Raw genomic sequence first — 21,315 nt, forward strand, 5'->3', positions numbered from 1 at the left:
CACAGATGGGCTGCAAGTCAGTTACAAGTTCAAATGGAAAAATGACTGGGTGAACACCTGATTTTTAAATGATTAAATTCAACGATGATGATCACGTATATTCTTTGTATCCTAGGTCAAAGACAGGGAAAATGGGGAAAGAGCAGGATACTGCTTTTATTTACTGTCAATACATGTGCCATGAGATATAGACTTGAAAAAAGAATTATTCTTTGGCAGCAGAAAAAACATCTTATGGTCCTTCATATTTAGATTTTAGCATCTAATTGACTATTTCCTTTTTCTGCTATTTTGTGGAAAAATGCCTAAAATCTACCTCACTTTTTCTGTACTTTATGAATGAACAGTCTAATTGCTACACAGGAGAGTCTGAGGTTTTCTGCCTTTAAGGTTTACCTGGATTCTTAAGTCATTGTGGTCCAAGTTATGCTATACATATCACACCTTGCTGTCTCGCTTATGAATTACATGGATAATTATATAAGTTAAAAGTAGTTTTTATCAAAACAGCACAGGATTCTTGAAAGATATTGCTAGTCTTCTAAGTGAATCTGTGGCATCACTATCATCTCCCTTTTTCTTTTAATAATCTCTTCATATACACTTGTAAATGATAGTTTTGAACAGTCTATTCCTCTTTTCCCCCACATCCAAAAATTCAAAATCAGATCAGACACCTGCTATTCTTCCACATTCAAAACTATCTCTGAAACCAGCAGTAGCTGTATATACATAAGGGATGTAGGTTTAGGCCCAGGGAGAGTTAAATTAATATCCTGGCTTCACCAGTTCAACTTACTGTACATCTTCATTTCCCCAGTAACACAATCTATACCCAACTGCTAACCAAGTCAATATGTGGTAAGACTAACAGCCACCCTAACTTGCCTTGATAATTATTCTCCTTTAACTGACATAATATTCAATATACTGTTGTTGAGAGCAATAATGCTAAAATTGATGCCTTGAGGGCTACAAGACAATTGAGTTTTAGCCAGATAAAATGACTTGTACACTAACAGTGCATTATAAGATTCCACAAACTTTGGACACACATTTTACAGTCTACTTGCATAAAAATGTTACATATAATTATATTCAAAGTCATTTGTGTATACCTGATCATTACTACCTATAATTTTTAAAATATTGGCCAATAACCAAATCACATTGCTGTAGAGGAAAACAGTTTATTTCTATAAGCCTAACTCTTGTTTTTTTTTTAGTGTTTTTTCAAGCCAAATGAGCATTTCTCACTACATAGTTTTGGATCCTTCAACCTTTTGATTTTTCCCTAAACCAAGAACTGTTTTCATAAGAAGCAGATGATAAAAACTGAGTAACAAAAAGCATCACTTAAATAAAATCTATATTATATCAATCCATCAATAAAGCAAGATAGAAACTAAACCTAGTGTTCTTCTAGTGTAAAAATCATCTATGATTTTCTCAAAATGTCAATTCTAGGCTCTGAAAGGAGAAACAGACTATATTAAGTTTAAGATTTTGTCAAAATCTGTATTAAATTAATAAAAATTAATTATAACTTAAGTATCATAATAAATGACAGAATTCTTTTTTATTTTTGACAGAATTCTTTAAGTGTAACATTTCACTTCCAAATAAGAGACTTTATAAATTTCAGTACATAGTTTTGCCGAATTTTCCTCTCATACTTAATTTCTCTTGTAATTTTGTATTGTTAAAACCTGGGCCCCCATACAAAAAGAAACATGAAGTATATTTCAAAGCACATTTTCAATGTGTGCCTTAGAGATATGCTAAAATGGAGAAATATTAACACCTAAATACTAATTTCCAGGAAAACAAAGAATAGGTACTGGTCAAGGCAAAACATTAGGACCGTATCACAGAACATCCAGCAGGTTCTATATTTATTGTCATCAAAATGCTATAGTGAACTGGGTTAAGAGGGCAAATAATCAGTCATTCACATATCTGTCTGGACAGGAAGATACTGTGCTCCAAATGTCTTAGGTAAAAATATACACATAGAACTGAAATACAGCATTGATGGTATTACAGTAAAGATGGTACTAGATTGGGGCATACTACTTCAGGTTTTGAATAAAGAGTGCTTAGCCAAGCTAACACTTCTGTTCAAAAATGTGCAAGAGTTTTGTTCCTTTCTGTAGAGTAAGAGCTATCCCAAATGGATATTAATAATCATGTTGTAGAAATGACTGTAGAAAGATGTGGTACCATATGTATCTCCAGGCCAGGATAAGCAGGGATTGTGAAACTGGTTCCATGCTTTATTTTTCCTGGCCCCTTCCTCCTGGACCTCATGCCCCCTCATGTCCCCTGACCACCCAGCACTTAACTTTGCACTCACCCCACTGAAATGGCCCCATCCTGAGGCAAATGAGATAATGCTTGTGAAGGTCTTTTATAAACTGAAAACGTAATATATAATTATTCTTATTATCATCATCATCTTGTCTTCTGAGGGCCAAATTCTCTGTGCCTTCCAAGTTGACATCTCACTAAACTAAGTAATGATTCAGTGCTAACCAAAGCAGTCACAGGAGCCAACAGGTATTCCACCTTCTGTCTCTCTCTACTTCCTGCCATCATACGTCTCTGCTCTCCTGCCCTTGCTAACACCTGGAGGTACCACATAGGAGAACGACAGGAATGTGTGTGTTTTTATGCCAGGTTAAAGCAAGGGGGAGATGTGAGGCTCCCCACTCATCACATACCAAGCTGGCAGCCAAGGGCTTGCACACAGCACAGGGCAATTCAGGGAATAAACGAGCCTGGCAGAGCCAAAAACAATTTTTTTTTTGAAGGGGTCAATTCTCCTGATATTATCCCCATAAGAAATTTCAAAAATCACTTCAGATTCTACCTTCTCCAACTGTGATCTCCTTTGGCAGGAGGGAGTACTTCTTCATCGTCCAGTGTAGTCTTTTTGGATCCTGGGGTCTCCCAACATGCTGTTTTCAACATTTACCCTTCAAGGGTCGTAGGAAGACAGATGGCCATAAAAACATTTCAGAGGCAAAGTACACAATGCAAAACGACTCATACTGCAAAAAATGACGAAAAAATGCAGGGAGGTTGGGGGCGGGGGTGGGAAGTGGAGGCTGCAGGCCTCTAGGAAAAGTCTAAAAAGACCCTTACCAGACTGGAAGTGCCACTGACACAAAGAAGGAGCTCAAGCTAGAAGAACAGGTGTTGTGAAAGCCACATCTATAACAATGTCTGTGTGTTTTGGAATGTGAGGGTTTTCTAGTTATAAAAGCAGGGAGTTTACAGAGGTTACAGTTCTTTTGACTCGGATGAAGAAGCAACAAATAGGGTACACAGACAACCCCCCAAAAATCACCAAATGCACCAATTCAGTGCCAGCTAAAGCTCTATAAACCCAGATGAAATGTAATCTCAGATTTTCATATACCATCACCCACCTCAAAGAGCCCTTCCTTTTAGTAGGGCTACAGTCAGACTTGTTGGAGAAGCAGGAAGCTCATGTTGTAGGGAGAGAGCACTGCATTTAAAAAGATGCAAACAAAGCAACACTAGGCAACAGGCCACTTTTTCCTTTTTAATATCCGCCACTGAGGCCCCATGCCAGCGTGCTGGGACACACTGCCTTCCCTCCGGTTCCCTGACAAGCCTGCCAAAAGGACCAGTTTCATCAGAAGAGGGTGCGCATGCCCAGGCCTGCAAGGGGCAGGAAAGAGACCAGGTTTGCAAGGGTTCTCCCTCAAGCCCTCCTAGAGCTGCCCAGACAGGAGCTTCATCGTCCTCCCCCTACCTGAAGGATGTACCCCCGGACGTAGTCCCGCAGAGTCCAGCCCAGGCCGTGCAAGATGTGCAACACCTCCTCCTGCTTCAGGACACTGAAGAGACGGTCTAGAAGGATCTTTAGCCGCACAGGCACCGCTTGTGTCCCGTAGAGCATCAGGCTGCTGATGTCGAACACCACGTTGGACTGCACAATCTCCACCTGGGTGGGGTGGTATAGGTGCTGCGTGCTGAGCTTATCCAAGGCTGTGGTGGTCCCACAAAAGTTCCGGAAAGGGAAAGGACAGAGACAAAGAAAGTAGAAACAAGTCACTGGAAGTTATCAGGGCTCCATTTCTACAGATGGATCATAACCACAGATGTTGAAGCAAAATTTTGCAATGTAAATAGTTCTCTCCCCACCCCCTTCCTATTTTGCTTTTTTTTTTCTTTTTTTGATGGTTTATAAATTGCAGACGACAGCAAATGCGAAACACATTTGACTTTTAGAAAGAGAGCCACTGAGAATGTTTCTAAATGACTGTGGCTGGCTCTAAAAACCTAATTAATTTGCTAATTGAACTATGGCTCAGCCCAAGTTACCATGGTGTCCTCCACCCCTCACCAAAGACAGACCAACAAACAATTCCCAACTCCTGCCATAAGAGCAGGCTCAATGGATACCAGTTTTCTGAATAAGATCAGAAATACCTGAACGGTTTAAAGAGGAAGAGGAACACGTTCTTTAGACTACAGGGGTAAAAGGCCTAATTTGAGGGAATAAGGAAAGTGTGACATCTGTGTAGAGGGCTAGTAATTTAACTCAAACGAAATTAGCGTGCAAGGATTATCCCAAGAAGTAGTTCTTTCAACTCTCCCTCTTGCTATTCACCTGTTAGACAGTTTAATGTTCCCTGGCATGTTCACAAAAAAAAAATACAAATTGTAACTTAGTCCCTTTTTATTAACAGTTATGATAAGGGTTTAGAATCAGATGAAAAAGGGGAGGGGTGGGAAATGAGAAAAATCGAAGTTGAAGAATTTCTGTGTATTTCAGGAGCATTATGTCAGTACAGAAAACAGGATGACCATTCTTGCAGTAAACACTTGAGGCCTTTTTCTCTTCATATGTAGGAAGTTACATCTAGATCTAAAAGCCAAGATAAGGTCATACCTTCCAGTCCCCATCCTTATCTGAGTTCCTGGGAACGCTACTGCAGATAATGTAATTACATTTTCCTCAGTTTCTCTAATGTGAACAATTAAGATAACATTGTCTCATCTACAAGGCTCAAAGAGACACTGCAAAGATTGAGATAATGAAGGAGAGGTGCTTTGAACTGGTTAAGAGAACCCAAAAGCCTTAGATCAACTGTCAGAATTATACACATATGACCTTCCAGAGATTAGAAAAGATAAACATGTGAGCCTGAAAGATGGTCATCTAAACTCGTAAGTCAGGGAAATGGATACCAGACAACAACCAGGCTCAAATCATAACTACACCTGAGAGTGCCCAAGGTTTCTCCAAGTTCTAAACCAATGCCTGGCCTTTCTCTACCACTCTTCCCACCACCTGACCTCCTCACAGTATAGGTAACTGTATATGTGCACACTGAGCTACTCCTGTTTTAATATGCCAGTATTTCTGCATATTAATGAAGGTATTTAAAAGTACATGCACACACACACATTTTTTTTTTTTAAGTATTTCAAATGTATTTTTTCCAGGGTTCCTCCTCCACTCTCGTTTCCTCCTGACTTATGGTCACCAGAGAGTTCATGTACTCTTGATAAATTGCTTTCTTACATCCACAGTGTAAAGGCCCTTATCATTTACCCGCTGGCTTCATTCAACACATTTACTCCCAGGAATACTTTGTCAAAGAGTTCGGGTTTCCTCATACTTCATTTCTTGAAGCTGATTTGTCTGATCTTTCCTATTCTAGTGGTTAAGTCAACTTTGAATAAATAGCTTTAAAAATTAATTTAACGTTTGGGAAAGATAAGGGATTCACAAGCCTAGGGATTGAAGTCTTCTCTCACTCCACAGGGCATTTAGACTGCAAAAATGCAGGAATGAGGTATTATTATCCCTGTTCTTCTTCAAATACAGCTTTTCTACTCAGCCTTCTGATGAGTAAGCTGCTCTGCTTAAAGAATCCAGTGGCCAGGTCAGGGAAAATCTGCTCCTCTCCCATTTCCCTTCATCAACCCTCCTGGCCTGCATCAAACACTTCTTCACCAAATACACTGCTATGACCACAAATATGAAACCAAGCGGGCTCAGTAGAGGGAAAGTAAGATGACACTAAATCTCGATTTTTGTACCTATGTTTGGTACCTATAGCCATGCATTAAGTACATGCAGGTGTGTGTACTATGTGTGCAAGGGTTGGGTGGAAAGTTGTCACTCTCTCCCTCCTACTCTTCAAAAAAGGGCTGGCAGTTTAAGAAGTTGAAAAGGACTAAACTGTTGAGAAGTTGTTCAAAGAACTGAAAGAGCACAACTGGAAACATAAGGCAAAAACATTTCCCTAAAAATGCTTTTGAGAACATCAGAAAGTGAGAATAATATGATAAGGACATTACCTGATTCTTCTTCATAAATATGCCATATGTCAAAAAGTAAGAATACTACTATAAGCCACATAAATATGTGGTCAACAACATTTTCTGTAAAAGTCCAGACAGTAAATATTTTAGGTTTGTGGGTCATATGTTCTGTTTCACAAGTACTCACCTCTGCTGTTAAAGAGGAAGAGCAGACAAGCCTTAAATTAATGGCGTGCGGTGTTCTAATAAAACTTTATTTACACAAACATATGGAGCATGAAAGGGTGGGCCAGGTATTTAAAGAAAGTCAACAGTAGATAAGAGGAAAAACCTGAGAGTGTGATTTAAGCAGAAATTACCTAGGAGATGAGCCACAGATGAAGGCTTGAAAAATATTAAACTACCCAGCTTTCAGATGTCAACTACAAACTTCAGCTTAAACAGATCATCAAAGATTATTTATTATCTGTCAAATTTCTTGAATGTATCAAAATTTTCTGCTTTTGGATCATACCGAGTCACCAAGTTGTCAACCACTTTTGGGGATGTCTCCTAGGTGGGCAATGGGTAAGTGACAATTTTTTAAGTGTCATAATAACAATAAACTAAGAACTGGATGCCTGCCCAATGTCATGATCTTCCTGAATCTGACTGTGGAGAACTCAAGTCTGAGTAGTGGTGGGTTTAGGAACATGAGGTGGGCCAATGGGGATGAATGGGAGGTAAGGCAAGAACTTATTCATGAGAATAAGTGAAAAAAGTCACCTACCTTTATACTTGAAGCATCTAACCATCTTAAATTATCCTGTACCAATGGTATTCCCCAAATTCCATTTCAAATGAAATCTTTTTTTTTTCATATTTATTTATTTTTGAGAGACAGAGATAGAGGCAGTGAATGGGGGGAGGGGCAGAGAGAGAAGTGGAGAGAGAGAGAGGCGGGGGGGGGGGGGGGAGGTGGTAGACAGAATCTGAAGTAGACTCCAAGCTCAGAGCTGTCAGCACAGAGCCTGACACGGGGCTCAAACCCACAAACCACGAGATCATGACCTGAGCCAAAGTCAGATGCTTAACTGCTTGAGCCACCCAGGAACCCCTGAAATGAAATCTTAACAAAAACTGGATATAAAGATATATAAAACGAAAGCTACCCTTGGTGAACCTGGAGTGCATGTGGATTAGAGAGCTTCCAATCATTTGTTCCTCTCTTCTTCCCTTCAACTTGTTTAAGCATTTCAGTGGAACCCCTAGGGTTCCTGGAAGCACAGTTTTTAAAAAAGCACTTTTCTATACAATAAGATGTTATCAAATGCTTTGTCTGCTTTGCATCTACTCCCTTTCACTCTGGTACCAGAAACTGGATTTCCCTTTGGGGAGCCACTCTTCTCCTACACTCAGTACCAATTATTCCATCGACTAGAATGTTCCTTAAGCCAGGCCAGGAAAACCAGGACATCCCAGGCCCCTGGCCACAGCAACTGGTTTAAGAATGGGCAAGTGACCTAAGTCTGAAAGGTGAGATTGAATGTAGGATTTTACTTTGAACTCCTGGTAAGTCTTCCCTTTCCTAGATATTTGTAGCTAATACATATGCTTGAGAATGAGAATCATATAGAAGACAGTCTGCAAGATGGTCTGAGAAAGACCAACCACTGATAATACTGTTTGATATAGAAGATATGGATATGGCAGTGTTGAGGCTGGCACTATCCCCTGAAGTTTTCTGCCACATGAGCCAAAAAAAAACCAAAAACCTCTCTCCACACACTCCCCTTATATGTCTGCTTGAAGTAGGATTCCATAATTTGTATCAAAAAATATTCCACTTTTGGGGGTACTTTTCCAGCTGGATACCATGTAATTTCAAAGCAGCTATCAATGGTTCAACTAGTTCCAGCCCAAATTTCTCCAATTCACAATTCCAATTGTAATTCACAATTTCTCCAATGACTGGAATAAAGGTATCCTTAACAATTTCATATCTTATACAAATTTACAAAGGGTAATCGACACCATCAGCATTATTAAATAAATTGTATGTGGGGGTGGGGGGCTAAGGGAAATGACCATGTAAGTACTAAGTAAATGTCAGGCATTCTAGGGGGTTACAATGATCTACTTTAATCCTTTAAAAAATAAAAAAGCACACAGTATTACTATTATTGGCTATTCAGAGATCACAGGCTCAATGAGGTTAAGTAACTGAACTAAGGTCACGTAGTTATTTCTCCCAAGAAAATTCTGTTTCCACCACATGTTCAGATAAACAGTCAATAAGTCTGGAAACTTGCAAATCTTCATCATGTTGGAAGTCCCTAACTCGCAGCAATCTGGGCTTCTTGCCCATCACTCTGCTGAAGCAAGCATTTCAAAGGTCACCAACACCTGCCTTACTATGAAATCCAATAGCTTTTTTCCTTCATTATTCTCCATGATCTCTTCACAGCAGCTGACCTTATTGATCACCACTCCTCCTATATTGCTCTTCTCCTTCATTCATGCATACATTCATTTATTCACCAGCACTTAATAACTTATCACCAAGGTAGGTGCTGCATGCAGATGCAAAAGTAATTTATGTTGTGGCCTCCACCTTCAAAAGTAGACAGATGCAATCAGTATAAATGCCAGAAAAGAGATTTGATAAAGTACTGTAGGATACAGAAGAGAGGGCAACTCTGCCAGGAAGGCATTGTCTTATATGACAACTAAGAATTCAGCAAGTGAGAGAGGATGAGAGCAATCTAGGTAGATGCTAAGGCAGGCGTTCTCAAACATTATGTGCATCAGAAATCACCTCAAGGGCTTATGACAACACAGATTGCTGGACCACTGCCTCCAGAGTTTCTGATTGGGTCTGCGGTGGGGACCAAGGATTTGCATTTCTAATAAGTCTCTACAGGAGGCTGATGTTGCTGGCCAGGGACCACACTTTGAGAACCAGTGATATGTGTCAGAGAATAGACTACCCAAAGAATGTGTAATACTTGAGGCAAAATAGTTAGAAATAAGTACAAAAGAATCAGATGGGCAATCTATGGAGCCTTCGTACTAAAGGCCAAAGCTATGGAAAGTGTATGATATAATTTTATTTCTTGTTAACAGGACATAGAAATTACTAAATATTTTATAACATTAGAATGATTTATAATTTTAGATACAAAATTTTGACAAGGGCCTAGAAGTTTAAAACAAAAGTTGTCAGCTTGAGGTATATGGCGCATGGTCAGCAGTAACTGAACAGCCACTGACGAAGGTGCTGAGCAAACCTCAGCCACAGAGCCACAACACCCTCTGAGGAAGAGTCGAGAGAGAGATGGTCAGGGTTAGTTTGAAAACGGATGACTCTGACATATACCATTACACATGCCACACCAAAAATCACAGACAGAGTTGGGTGAAGGGATGGGCTAGAGTCAAGTGTATAGAGTAGAACATGTTTGCAATACTCCACTGGGAGATGCCTTAACTTGGTGGACTTCAAACTATGATGGGCCTACACGTGAGGTTAAGGCCTTCCGAGAAATATGCAGACATGGGGACTCAATTTCCAGACCCTGTAATCCTCTATTTAGTCTTTCCTAAAATTGATCCACCTGAGAACAGGCCTGTATGCACATACAGATTAGCCATTCACATTTCTCCTTTAAAAAACCGTACCCTTCCTTCTTTACAAAATAATGGTGTATCCTCTGACTGGCCTTATACGGCCGTGCTGACTCAGTGTGGAAAACTCTCCTGGGTGCTGAAATAAATAAGGCTTTGTGAAAGCCTCCTTTAATGATTAATAAAAGCACCAAGAACCTGGAAGGGGTGCTCTTCTCCTGATTATACCTATATGGGTAAAGGGTAGCTAGAACTTGATACGTGGGTCTATGTTGGAATATTCAGAATTCAGATAGAATGTAAAATGGGACAGGAGTAATGCACTCACCTCTAGCATTCCTACCTATTTGAATAACGAATCACTAGAAAATATCCTGTAAGAGCAAAGCCAAAGTGTCCAATACTGAAAATGGCTTTTGCCTCCCAACATATTAAAAGTTAAACCATTCTTTTCAATTAATCCTGACACTCATCCCTAAAAGTAGCAATCATCACCTGGAAGAAAAGGCTCTGAGTATATGAATACTTGTAAATTCAGTAAATTCAGTTTGAATATTTCCTAGACCTACAAAATTTGTAAGACACACTAGATAAAACATGAGATTTGAAATTTTGCATGATTTCTTTCAGAAACTATGCTGATCACTTAACAAGGTATAATTTAATCAAATAATATCAAAATATTTCAGTTATGGTTATTCATCATTTTCATCTTATTTTTTTATAAAATTTTGAATATTTTGCACATCCTATTAATAAAAGTAAAATTAACATAAATTATGATCTAAATGCTAATTATGATCTAAATGCTTTAGCATTCAGTGCTAAACATACTGAAGTTTAGCAGTACGTAACTTCTTTCATAAATACACAAAAAATTTGGCCATAAGATCTAGGCAAATTAATAAATTTTTTTATAATACATGACTCTTAAACTAATTTGTTCTTAGAATCCAACACTATATTGTGATACACACATGGAACCCCATTATTAAAGTAAGACCATGACTTTTTATTCATGACTTCTAATATATTTTTCACTTCATAAAAACCTTAGGTTTATATTATATTATATCATAACTAATTAATAAGAAATAGCATTTCTATTGTAAAGTGAATAATTTTATTAGCTCCACATTTTATTCTAGACTGTTTTAGTAATCTACTCTATGAAATCCAGTCTACAACATATTGATTTTTTAATAATTTTCTCAAAATGCATATTAATATATTCACTTTATTTGAATTGAAATGTGAGTTCAATTTTTTCCAATGAAAATTAAATTAGATTTGGCAGCATGATTTGACCATGAGCACTGGTGAAAATTTTCAGTCAAGATAACTAAATCTGCAATGACAGAAGTTATCTCTTTTCAAAAAAAAAAAAAGCATATTGCAGAAACTATTTGAATACAGTATTTTTATTTCCTCAATCTTTTCTGTGTATACTAGAATAAATAATATGTCTCTAAATGAAAGACTAATAGCTAAATTTATAAATAGGCATTAATAGGTTTAGAATTTCCAGAAACTGAATTGGTGAATGACTATGACAACATCTAGGTAATAAGGTATGTGATTTTCATTTCTTTCCTTTTAACAGAACTAATTGATCATTGTGTAGTTTTGGGCATGTAATTTGAAATGACTTCTAAGAACTGAATGATGATGGAATAAAGTTGCTAATCCCACCTATTAATGTGAGCAAGTATCTCAGTAGTAGTATCTGCAGAACGGAGGAATGATAGTGCACCTTTTTCTCTTTCTTACATGAAGTATTATTCATTTCCTGATATATGAACTAATCTGGGAAGAAAAAAATTATAGCCCCATCCATTTTATTTCTAACAAAAATCCATCTTATGCTTAATAAATTATAAAAATTTGTAATATATACATTGTTTTGGATTTTATCATCTTGATCAAATTAAACAATAAAATTTCTATTTACATTGTTTTCTTAATTCTTGTGGCTGGCATGTATAAGTTGAATGATATAAGACTTATCAGCGAACTTATGATTGCATTTATAGTAAGGTAATTTGGGGACAGTGAACTGGAAACAAGAGTTAAGGAGATAAAAAAATAATAATGACTTAAAACAATGATTTAAAATTCCCAGTGTTAAAAAAAAAAAAAAAAAAGATCGTTGTCCTCCCAATAAGGGACAGTTTTTTAAGGACAGATTCCAAAGGTTCAAATCTGAGCTCTGTTACCTATTTGCTCTATGACCTTGGCAAGTTACTTAGTATATGAAAATGTTAGGATGGCTCTTCATTTTCAAAACTCTTTTTACTGGCAAGCAAGCCAAAAGCTTGAAGACCACTACCTTAACTCAAGGAAGCAAGGAAGGAAGAACACAGAACCAAGACCAAGCTAAAAAGTGTGGGGAAGAAAACAGATGCTTTACAGAGATGATGAGACACAGATACAGGATGACTAAAATTTTCTAGTTTGGGGTGTAGAAGGGAAATCAATAGAGATGCCCGGGAAGCATCAGGATTCTAGAGGAGCTGCCTCTGCAGCTGCCTAAGATGAGCTGCCTCTAGGAATCCAACCACTCTTACTCTACTCATGTGAATCCTAACCTACCCAAGCTCCATGTCCTCAACTGTAAACATGTACTTGACCCTTAGTGCTGTGAAAAGTAGAACTAAGGAAACTAGGCTTGAAACAAACCTTTGTGTTACTGTTGTTATTTTCTGATTAGATATGTCAAAAGTACTCATTGAAAAAACGCTGAAAATGAAAGACAACAATAAAACAATCATCTATAATCCCATCATCCAAAAACTGCTAATGTCCACATGTTGATATAGTTACATCTACTTTTTTCATATAGTTGAGGTCCACACCATGGATACAAATTTCTATCTTGCTGGTGGTTTTTTTCTAACTGAACATTATATATAGCAAAAACATTCAAAATTATCTCAAGCTACTTAGTACACATAACTTTTTTCACCACAGTTTCTCCTGGATCAATTCCTCCTCTCTGGCCTAACTTCTACCACTTTAGCACAGACTTTTAGACTCTCACACCTCCATTACTGCAAGTAACCCCTGATGGTCTGGTCTATCTCTGTTCTCTCTGGCCTAAATACAACCTAAATACAACCCACAAGTCGCTCTTTTCTACCTTACTCCCCCTTTACACAAAGTCCTTAACCTGGGTCAGAAAACCTTGGCCAGATCAATTTACTATCCATCCTAGTAACTGACACAGGCCTCTGTTCCAACCACAATGAGCTATATACTACCTTTCAAACATTCCTAGCACTTTAGTATTTGGTCACTCAATGAATATTTCTAGGCACTATGCTAAGTTTTAGAGATTTAGTGGAGAACAAAACAGGTATGATTCAAGCCACCTTGAAGTTAATAGGCTACTGAGGAAAACAGACATCTTAAACATACTCATTAATGCACAGAATTACAAACTGGGTATGCAACATGAGAACATAATTTAAATGGGTAACAAATTAATTGGTTCTTCTAGGCAAAGCCAATTCTGCTAGCACATGAGAAAGAGTAGCAGAATAATACAGGATGAGGCTGGAGACACAAAGGTTCCATCTGCTAAACTACATTAAAATTTTTTTTTGTTTTCAATGCTGTTCCTTAACTGCCTTTCCTCCCTCTTATTTACCTTTCTGACTAAATTTTTCTTTTAGCTTCAAGTTCCATTTTCTTTTTCCAGGAGCTCTGGAGAAGTCCCTTCATCTAAGAGCCAACTGTCTCAATAATGATGCATGCCAAACATGTACATCCCAACCATATGGTGCCCATTTACTGGGTCACTTATGTGCCCATTTTATCACAAGAGCCTGATGTTAAGCAGCAACCATATCTGACACATAATCGACTCAAGGGTGTCCAGCCCTCATATTGTTGAATGGATAAACACAGTTAAGTGAACATAATATAGAAAAAGACCATTAGTGTATTTGCACTGAAAAGCTAAATGCATGATTCTACTGTGCCACCAAATTCTTAATTTCACCCATGTCCCTCTCCTTTTATCTTTATACTCCTCTAGAGAACAGTGGAGGTAGGTAATTGTGGCAGTTTAGGGAGTGAGGTGGGGCTGTTAGCTGAACAGAAACTGACCAAGCCTTGCATAATCTATTCCCTTTCCTACTACTTGAGAATTATTTGGGGGCATCCAATGGATTTCTAGGTAACAGCAAGATGAAATCCAGTATTGTTAAAATAAGCTTGATGACATGGTGCGTAGACTAGAACATAATGTACAGACATTATGAAAATCATAGGACAGATCACTAGATCTGTGATCAATGTGCTAGATTTATGGCCTCATAGCTATAGGAAAAGGTATATATAGCTGGTCCAGACTTTGGACAGAGGTCAGAGAAGAGTCACACATTAAGATTGTAAGAACAGCATCTACAAAGAAAAGGTTATTTTTCTTTTATAAAAGGTCTATAGAAAAAAAGCCAGGAGATAAATGAATCTCTTTTTAGTATGTGGAATTTTATCTGGTAAAAGAAAAGGGCTTAACTGTACAATATAGATACTAGTTAGAAAAAGAAAATTCATACAAGAGTTTCTTAAACTGTGAATTAGAATACTGAGTGAACGTAATTTACCCGGATTTCCTTAAAGTGGCAAAAACCAAAGCTTAAACTAGTAATTTTCTAGCTATAAAGCAAAGGAGAAACTGAGGTCTGGATATCAAACTTTTAATAAACACTTTGACAGGATTAGACCCCAAAATGACACATAAGTCTTGATGAAGAAAACTCATTTCTGTTAAAAACAGAATCAACATAAGGAAAGAGCCAGAATTTTTATGGTTCATTAATGTAAATGTATAAAGCAAATGCAAATTAAGTATAAAACATAATGCAAAATATGTAATAAATATGAATATACACTTTTAACAATATTGCTAACTTAAAGAACAAAGTAATGTTCTTTACAAAATTCTGTTTTCAAAAGTATAAAATAGTGCTGGGGGTGGGTGGGTGAAGAGTGGTTATAAAAGAACTTGCATTTATCAAATGAAATGTGAATAACTATTTTTTATTTCAATTTTTAATAACAGGAATTACTCCCCAAACCTTCAAATAAATTAAAATAAATGTAAACCTGTAATTCTACAGACTTCACTTCTAATATTTTCTGTGAAGGTCACAGAAATAAGAACATATTCAGATAGTTTTTTTTCTTAATGTAGGAGTATAAAAGTGCTTTTCACTGATCCTAGAAAACTGGCTCTCAGTGATAGTTTACAGTTCTTAGTTTTCCACAACTTTTTTAAACCTAACTTTCTTTAAAAGCCAGATTCAAGTGAGTTAGGTGGTTTTCCCAGGAATATGTTCGAATATTTCAGGCCCTGATGTCCAGTGGACTCCATGTAACAGCTGTTCAGACATGGCAGTGTGAAGCTCAGAGCCATTCAATCAGGAGTGAGCCAAGTGAGGCAACTTTTCAAAGCCACCTACTTTGCAGAGGAAAACAATGAAAAATTTGTATGAAAACGGCCTAAAAGGAAATCTTTTATATCACTAATTTCCAGTCTTGCCCTGGATATTTTTAAAATTTTAAATACTAATTTGAAGCAATTTTACAAGTAAGAAAGAAAAAGTAAAGAAACTCATTCTTTCATTTTGGGAGAGAGGCCAAGTGAGCCTTAAACTGGAAAGCTAATTGTTTCGAGAACCCCATGTCTCTTGCCTCAATTCCCCCTCGGATTCTAAATTATAACAGCATCAAGTGGTCAGCTTTTAGGAGCTCCAGGTCAAAGAGTATGATTTTAATTTCTAATAGATTAACATTTAACATGTGTTTTTTTAAGGGATTGTTTTATGGAATTCATTCCACAATTACTGTAAGAGTTCAGAAATAAAGTTGTTAGGGACAGGATTTTCTAAGAGCAATTTCTGGGGTCAGATTTTAAAGTTTTGATCACTGGGAATATTGTTCCCTTTCCTACTTCAAATACCCAAATACTCTGAATTTATGAGGGTGGGTGGCTCTTCATTCTTGCTAATATCACCAATAATTTCCAATTATATCATACTTTATAATATGCACGCTATACCCAATATAATGATATGTCATTTCAATGTAGCTAGCCCATGAACTTCTACAGGTTTAATGGGATTTTGCATATTTAGAATTTCATCATAAAGGGACCCTTTGGAATCATTATAACATCAATCCTTTCCCATTATAAGACTCAGCTCTCTAACTAGGCGAGAGAGCATCAGGGCGCAAGGCAAAGGCTTAGCCTACTCATAGATCGTGAGCCAGACCCTAATAAAAGCCATAGCACTTGGGGAAAACATTAATAAATGGCAATGATGACATATTAAAAACTTTTTAGTGAATCAGAGAATCGATCATGAAGGTAGACAATGACTGTTATTAAAAGAATTCCTTATGACTTGAAGTAATATTTAGATCTGCAATTTTATTCACTACTTTTGGGGAAAAGAACCATATAATTGGGGAAAATTTAAGTACAAAATAACTCATGTTCCATTTAAGTCACAACTTTCTAACTGTAACTGTCAAGGTTGAATTAATTAGGATACTTAATACCGAGGAGAAGGCTTGCTTCGAGAATTTTTTTTTAAAAAAGAAGAAAAGGAATGATATATAGCTGAAAGAGTTGATCCCCAAGCCTGGTGATAAAAGCTGTCAGCCCTTATGTGTGAAGGGTTTATTTTTTTCCTTGAACAAACAGTGTGTCAGTGTTTTTAAGTAAAATAAAACAAAAACCTACAGAGCCTCCATAAACTCCAATTACATTACTATACCTTATCATGCCTTATGTGAATGGCTCTTGATTTTTTCTTGCCCCTTCCTACATGAGGGATAAGTATATGAATACTCTTCTGGTTCATTATGAATGTGATTCTAATCTGTAGCAAGGAAAGGGGGACAAGAGTAGTACCAATGAGGTCCCACCATCCTATGGATTTTAATCATCCCTAGTTGACATTTAGCTTTCAGAATATGTGGATATGCACACACAAACACCTACAATTATTCCAGGGTAAAATTTGAGCTCCACTTGAGATTATGTAGTAATATTTCAAACTGATTGGCATTTCCCCCCTGTGGCCTTATGCATAATAAAGTCTTCACAACAGACTTTGGAAATCATTAAAGTCTGACTGAGGCACACATAAAAGTAGACTGTCAACGCTTGGTTATGCAGGAGCTCACTCTCTTGGCTAGTAGATTAAATAATTCCTTGGTTTTATTTCTTCTCCTTCTTCCTTACATGGCCCACTTTTGGGGGCATGTCTTTCCTCATTTACAGCAACTTCATTACAAGTGGTTAAGGGGAAAAGAGAAAATTTAATCTACAAACTTGACAGTAAAACTAGGAGGAGATTTGGTAATTGAATCTACTTGCTGCAACCAGGTTGGGGGATTGTTTCTACTCTTGCTGTTCTATCCAAACTCTGGTTACCAAGGCTAGCTGAAAGCAGACTACACAAACCTTGCTTTATTTAATTTACAGAAAAATGAATTAAAAGTACACTGACTACAAAACGTATCTTGTTTTAAAAGTAACTATTGAAATATATTACTTGAAAAACATGATATCAAGTCGTTTTATTATACAAAAAATGTACTCTTCTGCAAGAGAGTAATTACCCTACTCCCAATTTATTAGCTTTAAATACTTAATTTTCTTAAAGTAGCATATATGTTTATAAGAATTTCATTAAGGAAACATTATAAATGCAAGGCATATTTATTTTTTATACAACATATGCTTTAAACTCTATCACATACAGTGAAGAACTATTTCAAAACCGAGAGAGAAAAATAATACAAAAAGCCAGCATCTGGTAGGAAATACCTGAAAGAAAGAAATGATTACAGTCTTTTTTTTTTTTTAATAAACATCACCTTTGTGTCACAAGTATTTTTCCTTCCCTCTCCCAGTAAGTCAGCCTGATATCTCATTCCAAATCTATAATCAATCTTTATCTTTTTCTTTTTATTCCCCCAACATAATCCCTTAAAACTCTGGGCTATCACACACACTTTTGACACTCCTATGTGTTTTCTTCTGGATTGCTGGATTTGCTTAATGCATATATCAAGTATCAAGCTGCTTTGCATCTGTGACTGGAGGGATAAAAGACCCTATATAAAGATTTGTTCATAAAAAAGGGGTTAAGAAGGCAGTCTTAGGAAAAAATCTAAACTCACCGTTAAATGCATGAACAGAAAATGTTAAGGGCTAGAGCAATCCTTGCTGATTTTTCCACTAACATGATCAATGTATGATTAAGCAGACCAGGAAACTTAAAGTTGCCATCCCAGCCAAAAGTTACTGGTCAGCTGTTTGACATGTAGGAGCTATCCACAAGCTAAATATCTTTCAGAGTTTGAGCCATCGGCGAAATGAAACTATTTTATATCACCACCAATATTTAATGAGCCCAAACTCTCAGAAAAGAAGTCAGGTCTCTTGAAAAGATGTGAACAAAGAAAGAGGGGAGATATTGATCAGCTCTTTGAATTCTGGTTACCAATTTGGTAGTAACAATGGCCCTAACTTCTACATAGAAGAAAAGTTCTATTAATTAGTACTAAAAGGCACAATCATAAAAATAAATCCAAATTTTAAAACGTAGCAACTTTTCCTTTAGATTTTTTTACTGTATTTAAAAACCAGTACTAGAAAACACTTGCCAACTTCATTTAGTCTCTGACTGAGGCACACATATGTGATCTCCTAATTTACAGCTTGCATGTACAGATGTTCACACTTAGTAAAAGGGCTTCTTAATAGCTTTTTTTAATTAAAAGTGTGTTGATAATAGGTGTTTTAAACATATCCAAACAACACAGCTGAACTGACAAATGCCTGTCTTCATGCCTCACCATGCCTCACATTGTGGCAAGATTTTATAAGAGAGAAAAGATTATGATTCAGTCACATGTACATAGGATAAATGTTACCCCAAAAACTTCCAAATGAAATCTTTCATTAATTTTTCTCTCTATGATCTGTTTCCAAGTAGAAAATGTTAGATTGCTACTAGGTTTATGTAGCCGAAAGCAGAACCGCACAGCCGTTGCTTGCTGCCTGCAGTTTTTTTCCTTTGCAAAACTTTGAACCCCATCCAGCTTTGACACACTGCCTCTTCAGTTAATAACTATCAAGTTTCCCCTTGTCTCCTGTCTACTTTTCTTTGAGGCAATTGCGCACTCAGCACCCCGAGATAATAACACACATCTATAAGATAAAAGCAATGGCATTAATGTAATTGTCTGCCTCTCTCTCTTTAGCCTAATCTTTTTTTTCCTTCAGTTTTGACTGCCTGTGTGACACCTGTTTTTGTCTCCTCTGATCCTACGACAGGTTTTCCGCTGACAAGGTTTTTGCCTGACAGAGATTCTGCAGACAAGAACATAATAAAATATGAAGAACTGCTTGTCAGAGTTTCTGCCAATGCTCACATGAAATAAAGAAAAAAAAAATGTCTTTTTTTTTTTTTTTTTTTTTTTTTTTTTTTATAAGGGGCCCTGTGATGGTCGCTTTTGGCCTGTCAGAAAAAAGACCTCCCTGGCCAATTTCTCCAAGCCAAACAGGTGTTTTCTTTTATGCTAGAAGTTGATTTGTTTTTTAATTTTTATTGATAGTGGAAAACATGGACAACCAAAGAGAGGAGGGGAGAATTTCTACCCATCAGATTTTTGCAGGCAAAGGAGTATTGAAGAACTACTAAATAAAACTGGAAGATATTTCACTCAAAACTGTACCTTCTGAATAAGACCAAAATGCCAACATCTGTTAATGATCAAACAAATTTAACTTCTCTAAAATTTACTTCCTGGCTAGTTAGGCTGCTAAAACCTCCTACCTACCTTTCACTTGTTTTGTTGTTTAAAGACAGAAGAAAACAGCAAAAGGCGAGAACAGAAAGGCTGGAAAAGAGAAATGCAGAATCTAAAGGCAAGCTGTCTGCAGTTGTGCTTACCACTTAGCATGGAAGAGGCTGCTGGAAAAGAAATGGCAATTAGGAGTCAGAGACTCTTAGATACACTTAGGAGTTTCCGCAAACCTTTGTTCCTGTGCTCCCATGTGGGCAATGCCGCAGTGGGTATCAGCACAGAGATGAAGAAGTGCCCTCCTTGAGCTCCCAAGCTAGTAGAGGGATCAGTATTACACAGAAACGACCCTCTGGTCTCCGTGAAGTGTGCTGAGCTCATTCAGAAGGGAACACTTAATTGCTCCTGGGGGCAAGGGGGATCCCTCTTCCCCGAGGAAAAGAGCAGAGGAAAGACTGGACATGATCAATAGTGCAGCAAGTGTGAAAGCTCGAAGGACTGGGAAAGAGCTGACAGTGATGAGTGAAGGGAGGACAAGAGCCTCAGGTTTCGGTTTTTAGGATTCTCACACCAATTCTAACTACTCTACCAGTAAACCACTCTAACCTAAGCTTCAGGCCTCCAAATACATGATCTCATACCGAGGGCCTAGAACAGCTATGTCTAATAGAAATAGAATTCAAGTCTGGTACTTTAATTTTTTAGTCTCTTTTAAAAGGTAAAAAACAAACAATGAAACTAATTTTTAAGAATATATTTTATTTGGGGCGCCTGGGTGGCTCAGTCGGTTAAGCTGCCGACTTCAGCTCAGGTCACGATCTCGCGGTCCGTGAGTTTGAGCCCCGTGTCGGGCTCTGGGCTGATGGCTCAGAGCCTGCAGCCTGCTTCCGATTCTGTGACTCCCTCTCTCTCTGCCCCTCCCCTGTTCATGCTCTGTCTCTCTCTGTCTCAAAAATAAATAAAAAAACGTTAAAAAAAAAAAAAGAATATATTTTATTTAACCCAGTATCTCAAAACTATTACCAATATGTATGGACAATTATTACTGTAGTATTTTACATTTTTTTTAAGATGACATTTCCAAAATCCAGTGTATACGTTATATTTACATGTCTCAATTTGGACTAGCTGCATGTCGAGTGCTCACATCCATAAGAGTGGCTTCTTGATTGGACAGCCAGGTCTAGAGTTACCTTTGCATTCCTTGGCAAATTGAATTTAAGGCCCAACAACACTGTCCTTTCATTTAGATGGGTTTGAGCTTGCATTTGTACTGTCACCTGCCTGACCATACAAGCTGGCTGAGAGGCCTAAGAGGCCAAAATTAGGATCTCCCTGAACTCCAGGAAGAGCGAGACCTTACTACCGGGCCCCTTAACAGACACTGCTTATGACTCTACCCAGTTGTGACAGTAACACCTTAAAATACTTTCTATACAGGGCTTTGCCTACATGCTCACTAACTAGTAACAGATAAATGCAAGAAGCTTTTGAAGAATTACAAACACCTACCACCCTCCTAGAAGGCAAAACTGGTAAGGAATGGGATGCATAAGAAACATTTTATGC

The 21,315-nt window shown here is 37.4% G+C and overlaps 1 protein-coding gene across 33 annotated transcripts in view; it reads right to left on the bottom strand.

The window, feature by feature from the left end:
* The window catches only part of BNC2 (basonuclin 2), a 441,344-nt gene that overhangs the window by 131,809 nt on the left and 288,220 nt on the right, over window positions 1-21,315 (bottom strand). For all 33 annotated transcript variants that reach the window (XM_045467996.1, XM_045467986.1, XM_045467997.1 and 30 more), the window contains one exon: window positions 3,785-4,020. In XM_045467996.1, coding sequence (XP_045323952.1) covers window positions 3,785-4,020 — 236 coding nt within the window. The remainder of the gene's footprint in view (window positions 1-3,784; window positions 4,021-21,315) is intronic.

Source organism: Leopardus geoffroyi, chromosome D4 (genome assembly GCF_018350155.1).
Source record: "Leopardus geoffroyi isolate Oge1 chromosome D4, O.geoffroyi_Oge1_pat1.0, whole genome shotgun sequence".
In the NCBI taxonomy this organism is placed as follows: Eukaryota; Metazoa; Chordata; class Mammalia; order Carnivora; family Felidae; genus Leopardus; species Leopardus geoffroyi.